The sequence below is a fragment of the Balaenoptera musculus genome, chromosome 4, assembly GCF_009873245.2.
Source record: "Balaenoptera musculus isolate JJ_BM4_2016_0621 chromosome 4, mBalMus1.pri.v3, whole genome shotgun sequence".
NCBI lineage: Eukaryota > Metazoa > Chordata > Mammalia > Artiodactyla > Balaenopteridae > Balaenoptera > Balaenoptera musculus.
The window spans coordinates 19,562,178-19,576,065 of NC_045788.1; the positions used below are offsets into that span (position 1 = coordinate 19,562,178).

Sequence of the window (13,888 nt, forward strand, 5' to 3'; positions counted from 1 at the left end):
AGACTATAAGGTAACTAACTCAATTTTGCAGTTATAGCATAAAAGCAGCCATAGACAATATGTAAATAAACGGGTTGTGGCTGTGTGCCACTAAAACCAAAAGAAAAAAGAAAAAAGGTAAGCCAGACCCCTCTGGGTTTGTGTTCCCCAGGGAGAGTTTCTTACAATCACCCATTCTCCTCTTATCTACATAGTGTTTCTTATGAGTAAGTGACTGACCAAAAATTTTGCTACCTATTCAAAACTACCTATTCTATTTTTACACAGCTGTATTAGAAATTACTGCTAACTTAAAAGCAAAACTCTTTGTCATTTATGGTACTCAAACGTCCTTTATATATGAACTATAATCTCACTTCTGTATTCCAATACTTCTGTATTCGGTATTCCTACAAGTCCCATCCAAGGAACAAAACCCACAGCAAATTGTTCTTTCTACCTCAATAGCACTAGAAAAGTTTATGCTGGAAAAAAAATCTAAAGACTAAAAACCTCTTAAAAAAAAAAATCCATGGACAATTACATATTTGGGGCACCAGAATACTTTGATAAACAAATAGTTACTAGATAGGTCTTACCACAATTTTTCTCACTTACACTACCAAAATAACAAAACAACTGAAATCAAGTTTAGTGTCTGACAGACCCCAATTTGAATCTAGCTCCACCACTTATTATTTTTGTAACCTTTGACAAACTGTTTAAAGTCCCTTAAGTTTAAATTTCTCATCTAGTAAAAAGGAATAACACAACTTCATAAAGTTGTAAATTACACGTCATTACACATGTGAAGAACCTAATACAAAACCTGGTTCAGTCAATAAATATCAACTGTTTTAAGTTTTTAATAAATTAAACTTAAAATGAAATCAAGAAATATTTATCATCTTACAGGGATAAAGTCAATCACAAGTGTAACTGTTTCTAGCAACCTTGTAGACAAAGTTGCTGTAGATACTAAAACACATTAAAAAATAACAGATAAAGTAAAAAAGTTTTTTAAAAGTTATGATTAATAAAGAAAAAAAGGAGACTTCTGTATCTCAGAAATATAGATTATTCGTAGTAGTGGCTCAGGAAGTTACTGACTTGGTTAACATTTTAATGCCCATGAGAAAAGAGACATGGTCTTGAGTCCATGAGAGGCAGGATCTGAACTTGGCAGGAGCTGGGGCTCTAAAAGGGCTGTCAAATGTATGAAGGGAACTAGAAAAGGTCTGCTCATTGATGAGACGATATACCATGAAAGTCTGCCATCTAACCTGGGCCCTGGGTGGGCAATAAAAATGGGGGGAGGTGTTCATGAAAGTGCAAAAAAACTCCAAGCCTTCCCATATTCTTATGAGATTCAAATATAATATAAATACTTATGAAGTATGAGAGCCTGAAGGCAAAGAATTAACATAAAAACTGATTGATCGTGCATAAAGAGCTTGGGCAAAAGCACAAACTAGACCAAAATTCATTTTGGGGGGCAAATTTTCACACCCTAGGAAGGAAAGGACCCTTACAGAACACACAAAACTCACCAATAATGAATTCAAAACCAAGTATTATTAACTACACAAGGAAATGAATAAGATTAAGCAGATAAATGAAAAGGTGACACCCTAAGAGATAAAACAGAACAACAATACGAAAGAGATGCTAAAATGATGAAAGACATGAAGAGGAATAGAGAGCATAAGGAGAGTATAGTATTAAAAAAAGAACAGGTATACAAAACAAAATCAATACAACTCCTAAATAAAAAGTCATTGAAATAAACATACTACACTGATACACAAGAGATTAGACAATACTGAAGAGAAAATTAGTGAAATGGAAGACAGAATAAAAGAAACTACAAAAAAATGTTGCATAAAGAAGGAGAGAAATAGGAAAGAGGTTAAGAGAAATGCAAGACAGAACAAGAAAAACCAATATACATCTATTAAAGTTGCAGGAGAAGACTGTGAGAGTGAGAGAACTGCAATGCTGAAGAATATGGATACATTCTGTAGAAACTAAAAGAGGTGATTTTCTTTGATTGAAAAGATACAATGAGAATGGGGAAGTAAAAATAAATAAAAAGAAATCCATACACAGACAAATTACAATAAAACTGCAGAAATGAAAGGCAAAGAGAAATTTTTTTCTGCAATGTCAGTTTAGACTGACAGCAGACTTTTTTTTTTTTAAAGATTTATTTTATTGATTGATTGATTGATTGATTGCTATGTTGGGTCTATGTTTCTGTGCTAGGGCTTTCTCTAGTTGCGGCAAGCGGGGGCCACTCTTCATCGCGGTGCGCGGGCCTCCCACTATCGCGGCCTCTCTTGTTGCGGAGCATAGGCTCCAGACGCGCAGGCTCAGTAGTTGTGGCTCACGGGCCCAGTTGCTCCGCGGCATGTGGGATCCTCCCAGACCAGGGCTCGAACCCGTGTCCCCTGCATTAGCAGGCAGATTCCCAACCACTGCACCACCAGGGAAGCCCCCTGACAGCAGACTTTTAAAAATAATAACAGAGGTCAGAATACCATGGAATAACATCTTCAAGGTTTCTATGGAAAGCAGCTGTATAACCAGGTAATGTCAGCAAAAACAGGGAGTTAAAGGACATTTGAAAATCCACTCTTCCATAAAAACAAGAACACTGGCAAAAAATTGTCAAGAATCAACTATTTCAGTAATATGGAAATACAAAAATGGGTTGCAACAATCTGGGGAGTGTTTCTTGAAGAAAATGGCTGAATCTCAGTTGAGTTTTATCATTACTTATTCTAATCTTGCCTACTTCCCAGTTCTGCAGTAGACCTGGCAACAAATGGCGCATAATCATTGTGACTACAGCAATCTGGTAGCCACTAGAGGGGGCAAAAATGGGGTTGGAGCTCCTTCAAAGCCTCATTTCTATGTAACTGTCATTCTTTGAACTCTCTAGTAGTTTCCAGGAAGATCCCACTCACACTGTTTCTTTGACCTGACTCGGACCTTGCCTACTGTGAACTGCCCTTTAGCTAGCGGTGTTTCTCAAAAATAATCTGAATCAATTGTTTAACACTGCAGCTGTCTTAGGGGTAAAAGTAGTTGGGGCAAACAATAAGCTAACTAAAAAACTTAAAGAATAAACTGTGGAATGAGATGTTCACAGGGGACAGTGAAAGACTACAACATGCCCATTAGGAATCTAGAAGCCATGTGCATGGCAATGGTTGTATGCATTCCTGGGGCTGTGCAAATGGACAGGAAAGAAGCTAGAAGGCCCTAGCTCTCACCTCTTACTAACTCTGAGGCTTACACAAGTTAAGGCTAAGGCACAGCTCTGAACTACCTGGCTGACTCCTGACGGAATGCCCCATCATGCACACAGAAACCCTCAGTAAAGACTGAAAGACGTAAGAATTCCAGGCATTTAAGGAAATTTGTGGTTAATCAGCTGACCAATAAACTAACCAGGCAGAGAAATCAGTGACCACACATGACAAAGAACAAAAACCTTACATAATTAGCTGAGAAGTCACGAAACAAACAACAAACAGCAACAACAAAAAATCCTGAACAAGGGAGAGAATCTGATTTGCAGGGTTGTGAAATTTAAAACCCCTATTTTAAGTATGTTCAAAGAAGTAAAAGGAACCATGTCTAAAGAACAAAAGAGAAGCACAAGAATGATGAATTACCAGAGACTATAAATAGATATCATTTAAATGAACGAAATACCATGACATTTTTCATAGAACTAGAACAAATAATCCTAAAATTTATATGGAACCACGAAAGACCCCAAATAGCAAAAGCAATCTTGAGGAAAAAAAGAACAAAGCTGGAGGTATCACACTCCTAGACTTCAGACTATACTACAATGCTACAGTAATCAAAACAACATGGTACTGGCACAAAAACAGACACATAGATCAATGGTGCAGAATAGAGAGCCCAGAAGTAAACCCATGCATGTATGGTCAATGAGCCTACGACAAAGGAAGCAAGAAAATATAATGGAGAAAAGACGGTCTCTTCAATAAGCGGTGCTGGGAAAACTGGACGGCTACATATAAAAGAATGAAAACAGAACATTTTCTCACACCATATATAAAAACAAACTTAAAATGGATTAAAGACCTAAATATAAGACCTGAAACCATAGAACTCCTATAAGAGAATGTAGGCAGACAATTCTCAATTTCAAAACTTACTACAAAGTAATCAAGACTGTGCACAGAGATAGACATGTAGGTCAATGAAACAGAATTTAGACTCCAGGAAAAAACCCTCACATTTACAGTCAATCCATGTTTGACACAAGTGCCAAGATAATTCAATGAAGAAAGAACAGTCTTTTAAACAATGGTGCTGAGACAACTGGATACCAATACAAAAAAATGAAATTGGACTCCTACCACATACCATATAAAAATTAACTAAAAATGGATTAATGACCTCCTAGATAAGGGCTAAACTAAAATTTTCAGAAGAAAGGACAGGCATAAATCTTCATGACACTGGATTAGACAATGGTTTCTTAGACCTGACACCAAAAACACATGCAGCTAAAGAAAAAAATAGATAAATTAGACTTCATCAAAGTAAAAAATTTTGTGTATCAAAGGACACTATCAAGAAAGTGAACAGGGGCTTCCCTGGTGGCGCAGTGGTTGAGAATCTGCCTGCAAATGCAGGGGACACGGGTTCGAGCCCTGGTCTGGGAAGATCCCACATGCCACGGAGCAACTAGGCCCGTGAGCCACAACTACTGAGCCTGCGCGTCTGGAGCCTCTGCTCCCCAACAAGAGAGGCCGCGATAGTGAAGAGGCCTGTGCACCGCGATGAAGAGTGGCCCCCGCTTGCCGCAACTAGAGGAAGCCCTGGCACAGAAACAAAGACCCAACATAGCCAAAAATAAATAAATAAATTTAAAAAACAAAACAAAACAGATAGCTGTTGCATGTTGGAAAGATCTTTATTTAATATAAATAAACACAGATTTAAAAAAAATAATAAGTTAAACTAGTTCAGGAGATGAAGAAATACAAATGGAAATAAAACATTTAGAACTGAATTCCATATAGTGTGATGTATTATGAAAATGCATAAATAAGTACATTTTAAAACTTACGGGATGCAGCTAAGGCAGTAGTTAGAGGAAACATGGTTTTAATTTGTATATATGAAAAAAATGGAAATTAATGTTCTACATGTTCATCTCAAAAAATCAGAACAACAGAATTAACACAAATAAAAGGAAGGAAACTATAAAGATGTAATCAATGATAAAACAGAAAATGGGGACTTCCCTGGTGGCGCAGTGGTTAACAATCCGCCAGCCAATGCAGGCGACATGGGTTTGAGCCCTGGTCCAGGAAGATCCCACATGCCACGGAGTAACTAAGCCCGTGCGCCACAACTACTGAGCCTGCGCTCTAGAGCCCACGAGCCACAACTACTGAGCCTGTGTGCCACAACTACTGAAGCCCGTGTGCCTAGAGCCCGTGCTCTGCAACAAGAGAAGCCACCGCAATGAGAAGCCCACGCACGGCAACGAAGAGCAGCCCCTGCTTGCTGCAACTAGAGAAAGCCCGCGCACAGCAACGAAGACCCAACGCAGCCAAAAATAAATAAATAAATTAAAAAAAAAACAAACAGAAAATGAAAACATAAAACTAGAAGGCCACTCTTTTAAAATACTAAGATGGAAACCTCTAATAAGGCTAATAAGGAAAAAATATTGTATACAAAATAATTTTACAAATGCAAAAGGAGAAAAAAGTTAAACATAGCAGAGGTTTTTAAATTACAAGAGGATGTTATAAAAAAAAGTACGGTAATAAATTCAAAAACAATGATGAACTGGACAATTCTTAGCCTCAAAGTGACTCAAGAGGGAAAACAACCCAAAGAGTCCAATAACCATTAAGGAAAATCAGTAGTCAAAAAAACCTAGATCCCAAAAAATCAACACCAGGACCAAACTTTTGCTGAGACAGAAGAGAAGAAAGCATATCAAGTTTAAAATTTGGAAAATAAAATATAAGACAGCATCTTTAAGATAACTGTACAGGGAAGGATTTTTTTAAAATAATGTAACAAAAAGCATAAACCTTGAAGTAACCTAGGTAACTTATAGCAGAGAGAAAACACAATACTTATAAACACTGAAAAATTACTCAACCAAACAAATGCAAATTAAAATTCTATGCGATACTGTGTTATAGCCATTAGATTTGCAAAAAATTAACAAGTCTGATTGGCAAGGAGATATTTCTGGGTAGAAACATAACACTGGTACAACCATTCTGGAAGCCAGTTGGGCAATGGTGGTAAGGTTGAAAATATGCACGCCTTATGACCCGGCAATTCCACTTCTGGCTATATAAACTAAAGAACTCTTCCAAACGTAAGAAAAGTGTGTAAACTTTAGGTTTAAAAAATAAATAAAAAACAAAAACAAATGAACACAAATAGCTTCTAGTAGAGGAATGGATAAATTTTTGTATTTACTCAAAACATTAATAGAGAAGTGAAAACAACAAATTAGAACTTCACATATTAATCTTGATATATCTCAAAAAATATAATAAAAAAAGTAAACTTCAAAAAGTTACATGTGCTAGGACAGTATTTACTGGAAGTTCAAAACATTCAATGGATACATAATATATAGTTAAAGCACAAAAACATATATATTACAGTTTAGAATAATGGTAAATCCTGAGTTGTGAGAAAGTGGAAGAGGATAAGAATGCATTAATTTTATCTGCATATTTAATTCCTTTTTTAAAGAAGTAAATATGGAAACATGTTAACATCTGTCATTTAATAGCTAAATGTATACTCAAGTCTGGGTTTAAGAACACAAAAAATGTTGTCAATTATCATCTATATTTCATGTTTGAAATATTCCACAATTAAAAAAAGAATTAGGTAAAAGATGAAGTTATTCATTAATAACTAGCATAGGAAAAAAATTTTTAATTGTATGGCCCTGTATTGTATCATGAAATATGTTTAATGTTTTTTCCCCCTTGATTAAAAAAGGAGTACACCATAGAAAACTAGATAAACAGGTATACCAAAAGGGGGGACAGGGAGGAGAGATTGTATCACCTTTAATCCTACCACCCAGAAGTAATGTCTACTATACATTTTAGTTTCTGTCAACATTTTAGTGTGTCATTTTTCAGGAATTTTTAACATGGTTGAAATCATTCTATAAAAATATTTTTTTGCATCTCACTTATCTCATTTGACATTTGAAGATAGTACTTTCTCCAAATTGTTAGCAATTCTCCATAAACAATACTTTTAAATACCTGAGATGTTTGGTCATATGTGAAAGCTAATCATCTTTTAAACTGTTATGCTATTGAGCAAATGTTCAAAAGGTGGCCCAATGTTTCTTTTACTGTAAATAAGTCAAGGATGAATATCTCTGTGCATAAGTCTCTGTTCACATTTCTAATTTTAAATTAAATTCTGGAAATACTGGATATAGGGAATAAATAAACTTGATTCAGAGAGGTTTATATTCATCTAAAATGGTATATGACAATATTTGTGTTTTTGTTACTTCAACAGTGTTCCAGACTACATTTCACTTAACAGAATTTTTGCAAGGAAATCAAAGCTATCTAATTGTTCTTTTAATTCATACTTCTACATTAGAACTGACAGTCTTCGCATAATTATTAGTTTATTTATTTTATAACTTGAATGGCCTTTTCATATCTTCTCCCCATATATTTATTTCTATGAACTCTTTAAATATTTAGAATTATTATCCCCCTGTCCTGTTCATTATGAATATAATGCCCAGAGGCTTGACTTTTGTTTGTTGACATTCAAATCTTATATTTTTATGTGGTCTTGTTTGCAATTACCTTCATCTGCTCTTTATCTTAAAAGATTTTATAATAATTAAACTTTAAAATCCATTATGTTTCCTCTTTCTCTGTCGCCATAAATCTGTTCTGCTCATTGTCTACCCCTAACAATGGGGGCCAGCAAAAAACCCTGAAAGCCCACCTAAACACTTCCCTTTTGGGAAGATTAGAAGAATCAATGTTACTAAGCTAAGTAAGAAGAGGGGCAGGCCCTTCTCTGGCTTATCACTCCCATGACCACCAGTCATCCTTCCTGAGACCACCTTCAAAACCACAGATTGGGATATGACTCTTGCTGTCACATGTATAGTTTTACACTTGATGAGGTTTCAATAAGATAATGTATTTGAGAGCACATTGTAAACTATAAAGCGTTATATAAATATAATTATGAACGACCAATAATAATAGCAGGAAGAAATCAAGAAGGTTTTATAATTTTAAAATTCTACTGTAGAAGGACTACAACATGAGATAAAAATAAATTCACTAGAAATCTCACCTAAGATCCAGACCAGCTTCTTTCCAGAGTAAATCCATCAAGCGCAGCATTTGGAGTGTCAACATATCCTGCCGTAAATCTAAGGGGAAAGAACCCTGCTATGTTATAAGTGCTTTCCACTTTATGCTTAATAACATTTATTCAAGATTAGCTAATTCAATCAGAATTAACTGGCTGGGGAAAAACACTGACAAATAATGGCTCTGTTAATTTTTCTCCAGAATTTTAATGCTGACCATATTCATTATGTTAAATACTAGGTTTGTTGGTTAGCATGCTCCTGTAACTACTTCAGAAATTAAGTTTAAAAATATTTTTAGTTGTTTACCATGTGCAAGCTATTATACTAATTGTACGGGTGCTGTAATACTGCTATAATACAGTAATGCTGTGTTACAGCATCCATACAATTCACATTGCTAATTTTTTTTCTTCTTGTTTGTCTTTAGGGATGCGGAAGAAATTCTTAAGAATCACATAAGTTAACTGTATGATGGGTTCACAAAACCGTTATCATTGATTTTATTTATTATCATGTCCAAGGGTAATTTTTAGGTAAGAGGTAGTGAAAGTACAGACTTCCACATAGTGACATTTATACTATCAAGTGGGGTTAAATGTCTAGGAAATACTAAAACTTCTTTTAAAAATAGTTGCAAGCAAGAGGAATGGATAAAGAAGATGTGGTAATATATACCATGGAATATTACTCAGCCATAAAAAGGGACGAAATAGTGCCATTTGCAGCGATGTGGATGGACCTAGAGATTGTTGTACAGAATGAAGTCAGAAAGAGAAAAACAAACATCGTATAATATCGCTTATATGTGGAATCTAGAAAAATGGTAAACATGAACTTATCTGCAAAGCAGAAATAGAGTCACAGATGTAGAGAACAAACTTATGGTTACCAAGGGGGGAAGGTGGGGTGGGATGAACTGGGAGACTGGGATTGACATATATACACTACTATGTATAAAACAGGTAACTAATGAGAACCTACTGTATACCACAGGGAACTCTACTCAGTGATGTGTGGTGACCTAACTGGGAAAGAATCTAAAAAAGAATGGATATGTGTATACGTATAACTGATTCACTTTGCTGTATACCAGAAACTAACACAGCACTACAAAGCAACTATATTCCAAAACACAAAAAACAAAAAAAAAGTGGTAAGCACATACTAAGCTAAGCACATATACTTATGTTATCTCACTTAATTCCATTTAATAAACCCAACACAGAGATGCTATAATCCTCATGGACAAGAAGATCCTGAAGCTCAATGAATTTTATGATTTGCCTGCAATCACAAAACTAACAAGTGGTAGCAGTCATGACTGCCTTCTGGTTGGTGTGATTACGTCACAGGCATTTCCTTTATGAAGTATGGGTAAGATATTTTAATTAAAACACAAAACTATGGCAGCAATATCAAAATTGCTATCATTGAAACAGGATGTATGAATATATTATTGAAAATATTCTCTTGCATTTCAGAAGCTTTTTACCAAAGGAGTAGACAGCTTTGTACTTTGTAGGAAAAAAGGAAGGTTTATTAGAACAATGTATGTAAGTAAGCTGTAGAAGTCATTCTCCAAAGCGAAAATAAAAAGGGGATTTATGACATGCCAAATTCAAATTTATGACCACTGATAGCTACCTCTTGGCTGCCATCTGTTTGTTATACATTTACACATCACCTTTCAGATAAAGCAAATGGACAGCAAATGAAAAATACTAAGGAATTTGGCACTGTAAAAACCTCCGTACATACCATCACCATTTTTAAAAATCACTCCAACTGAATCCTCACCAAACACCTTGTTGTTGTACACCAGCCACAAAGGCTTCATTTTGGAATCCATGTATTTACACTTCTCAATACTGAAAGGAAGAAAGGGGAAAATTAGCCCACTTCAATTTAAAGATACGGCAAGACTGTAACATTGCCATGATATACTAGGCTTGGGAAAACCCCTCACCTGTTTCAGGTATACAGAAGTCAGAAAGAGAACATTTCCTCTTGGCAGAAAAGCAACCGCAATGCTAGCCTTGGCTGGCATGTAGTGACGCCAGGTGAGCTGGACTGAAAACCCAGATTTGCCCTTCTTATGGCTACATTTAAAATTCCTCCTTTTCTTCCCTTATTCTTTCTTAACTTTATGTTATTATACATAGACAATAAAAATCAGAATGTTAACACTGGATTGTAAGTCCATTCTTGATTTCTTAAAGAGGGATCAATTTTGCATACTGATATACTGAACATAATTATCACTTTCCCATTATTACTTTTGTAGGAAAAGTAAAAATGAGAAATAATTTTCTAAATTCATTCAAAAATCTCATTTTGAAATAGGAAAGTTTAATTAGTAAATAATCTATGATGGCTGCCAACATTTTGCTTACATAGGATTTTCAACTCTTAGAAACCAGTGATATAGAAAACTAATTTAATTACATACAATTGAAAGGAAATGAACTTGCATTAACTTTCACTAATCCCACAGGCAAATTTAGCTAGAAGGCATACATCCTATTAACACAAGAATAACTTGAGAACTTTAACATTTTCCTTTTTTAATTATATTCCACTTACTGAGGCTAACAGCTGTCCCTACTGCTCCCCTAAGGCAGTCACTCAGAAATCCCTTCTGCATTGCTATTTAATGGGAGATTCACTAAGCACAGTACAGAAGGTCACTTACTAGAGTTCTGAGAGGATAACACATGGGTTCAGAGGTGATTGCAGGTCAGAGAGGGCTTCCCGATAAGCATTCTGTTTTAAACAAGTGTGCATTGCTTCTTTCCCTTTGGCTCTATTTAGCTTCATTGCATTCAGTTTGATTAAACTATTTAAAGTTTTTAATTTATTGAGTGCGTCAACCTGAAAAATAAGTTTCCCCACCACCAAAATTCATTTATGTTAAAAATAATATCATGTGATAATATTAATCAATACCATTCCCTCACCACCCTCCTCCCCACAATACACACGCAGGACAACCAGCTAAAGTAAAAACAGTGCTTGGTTTATGACAAAAATATTAGATACAACGAAATAAATTAATTGTTACCACTTGTTACTTAAAGCACCATTTTGCAAATGTTCTTGAACCCTTTTCTTAAATAAAATCTTATAAATTAGAGAAACGAGACATAGATTATAGGTAAGAAGATAAGCATGAAACTTTACTCAGAACTCTGCAACTGAGTAATAGAATTTGAAACACAATTAATCTGAACCACTCTAATTGGGCAACTCCATAGTACGAAAGGAAAATCTATGTACAAGTAACCCTGGGGTTGACATTCAACCTTACTATCTTTGTCATCACTCTTGTGTAACATCTTCTCAGTGTATTCTCTTTCCACTAAGAGTATAAAGTAAATTTTTGTGCAATAAAATAGATATGAATATAGACAACAGTAGCTATTGTTCAAGTCTAAATTAAGTGGTTTTTATAATGAGGTAACTCTGGCTATCAAAACTTACGCAAAAAAAAAAAAAAATCATGCAAGTAGTACAAGGGGAATCAACAATGGCCAACTGAATCAAAACCATGTGTTTGGGACTTCCCTGGTGGCGCAGTGGTTAAGAATCCACCTGCCAATGCAGGGGACACGAGTTCGAGCCCTGGTCCGGGAGGATCCCACATGACACGGAGCAACTAAGTCCGTGCGCCACAACTACTGAGCCTGCGCTCTAGAGCCCGCAAGCCACAACTACTGAGCCTGCGTGCCACAACTACTGAAGCCCATGCACCCAGAGCCCCGTGCTGCACAACAAGAGAAGCCACCGCAATGAGAAGCCCGCGCACCACAACGAAGAGTAGCCCCCGCTTGCCGCAACTAGAGAAAGCCCATATGCAGCAACGAAGACCTAGTGTAACCATAAATAAATAAATAAATAAAACCATGTGTTTAAAAGTCAACTTTACTGGGCTTCCCTAGTGGTGCAGTGGTTAAGAATCCACCTGCCAATGCAAGGGACACGGGTTCAAGCCCTGGTCCGGGAAGATCCCACATGCCGCGGAGCAACTAAGCTCGTGCGCCACAACTACTGAGCCTGCGCTCTAGAGCCTGTGAGTCACAACTACTGAGCCCATGTGCCACAACTACTGAAGCCCGCACGCCTAGAGCCCGTGCTCTGCAACAAGAAGCCACTGCAATGAGAAGCCTGCACACCGCGACAAAGAGTAGCCCCCGCTCGCCTCAACTAGAGAAAGCCCGCACACATCAACAAAGACCTGACACAGCCAAAAATAATAAATAAAATAAATAAATTTATAAAAAAAAAAGAAGGAAAGAAAAGTCAACTTTATTGTTTAGTAACTCAAGGTCTTTCCATGTAATATTATGTCAAATTCTGTAAGACCCAGCCTCAGCCAGCTATAAAACATAAAAAGGAATATTTTATTTTATCATTATGTCATTAAAACTGGAAACAACAAATGATAAAAACAGAATACATATATCAACATGTGAATTGTGTATAACAAGCATATAAAATATGTAGGCAACAAACATTATGAACACCATGGCTTGCATTTTGATGAACAGGAGATTTATTTTACACCATGTTTTCATTTTTGAACTTTGCTTCTATGCAAGGAAACCACTAAGACTCTGTAGGGAGGTGAATTCGGCATGCAGTTTCTACAGACAGGCTGAGGGCTTGCTCACAGGAAACTGGGAAGGTTCTATGTAGCTTGATGATAAAATTGAGATTGCTGAAGCTTGCCAAGTTAGCCATCTGTCAAAACCACAGACCCCCCATTTCTCAACAATTTCAGGAGCTGTACAAACACTGGTGAAAAGGGAACTCGCTGAAAAATGGGCTATGCAAACAGGAACTTTTTGAAGTATTTCAAATTTGAATTTCTTCCATGTTTGTACAGTTGTGAATTTTCAGGGCCTAACCCTAATTATGTTGATATCCATTTCCTGGAACAGCGTTCTGAATACCCACATGGCCATAAGTCAAATATTTTAAGTGTTTCAACACCTTGTCACACTATAGGTTTACAGTGATAACAAGAACTGCCATGTAAAGGGTACAATCTTCCCCTGGCTGTTCATCTGTCAAGAAAAGAGTGAGAATAATATGATCAGACATATGTCATATGTTTGCTGGTATAAAAGTCAAACTGAGGTTCCCAGAGAACAAAAAAAAGGTCCAGTGTTGTCTGCTCATATGAATGAGGCCAAAGAAGTAGGGACCTCATCAAGTGGGGTCTTAATAGACTTTGTTAAAATTTGGATTTTATTCTCTATGCAATGAAAATTACTGCAGGGATTTTAAAAAGGGAATACATCTACATTTTAAAAAGATCATTTTATCTGCTGGGTAGAGAATGAAGGTACGTGTGTGTGTGTGTGTCTCTGTGTGTGTGTGCACATGTGCGTGCGTGCAGAAGAATGGAAACAAGGGGCACAATTTAGGAGGTTAATGAAGACATCCAGGTGAGAAAGGATCGTGGGTTGGACAAGGATGGTAGCCATGAACACAAGAGAA

General features: G+C 36.3%; 1 protein-coding gene across 5 annotated transcripts in view; it reads right to left on the bottom strand.

Moving 5' to 3' along the window:
• PIK3CB (phosphatidylinositol-4,5-bisphosphate 3-kinase catalytic subunit beta) overlaps positions 1-13,888 on the bottom strand; it is a 199,080-nt gene that overhangs the window by 13,916 nt on the left and 171,276 nt on the right. For all 5 annotated transcript variants that reach the window (XM_036851089.1, XM_036851090.1, XM_036851088.1 and 2 more), the window contains 3 exons: positions 11,079-11,257; positions 10,145-10,254; positions 8,365-8,443 (listed from right to left, as the gene is read on the bottom strand). In XM_036851089.1, coding sequence (XP_036706984.1) covers positions 8,365-8,443; positions 10,145-10,254; positions 11,079-11,257 — 368 coding nt within the window. The remainder of the gene's footprint in view (positions 1-8,364; positions 8,444-10,144; positions 10,255-11,078; positions 11,258-13,888) is intronic.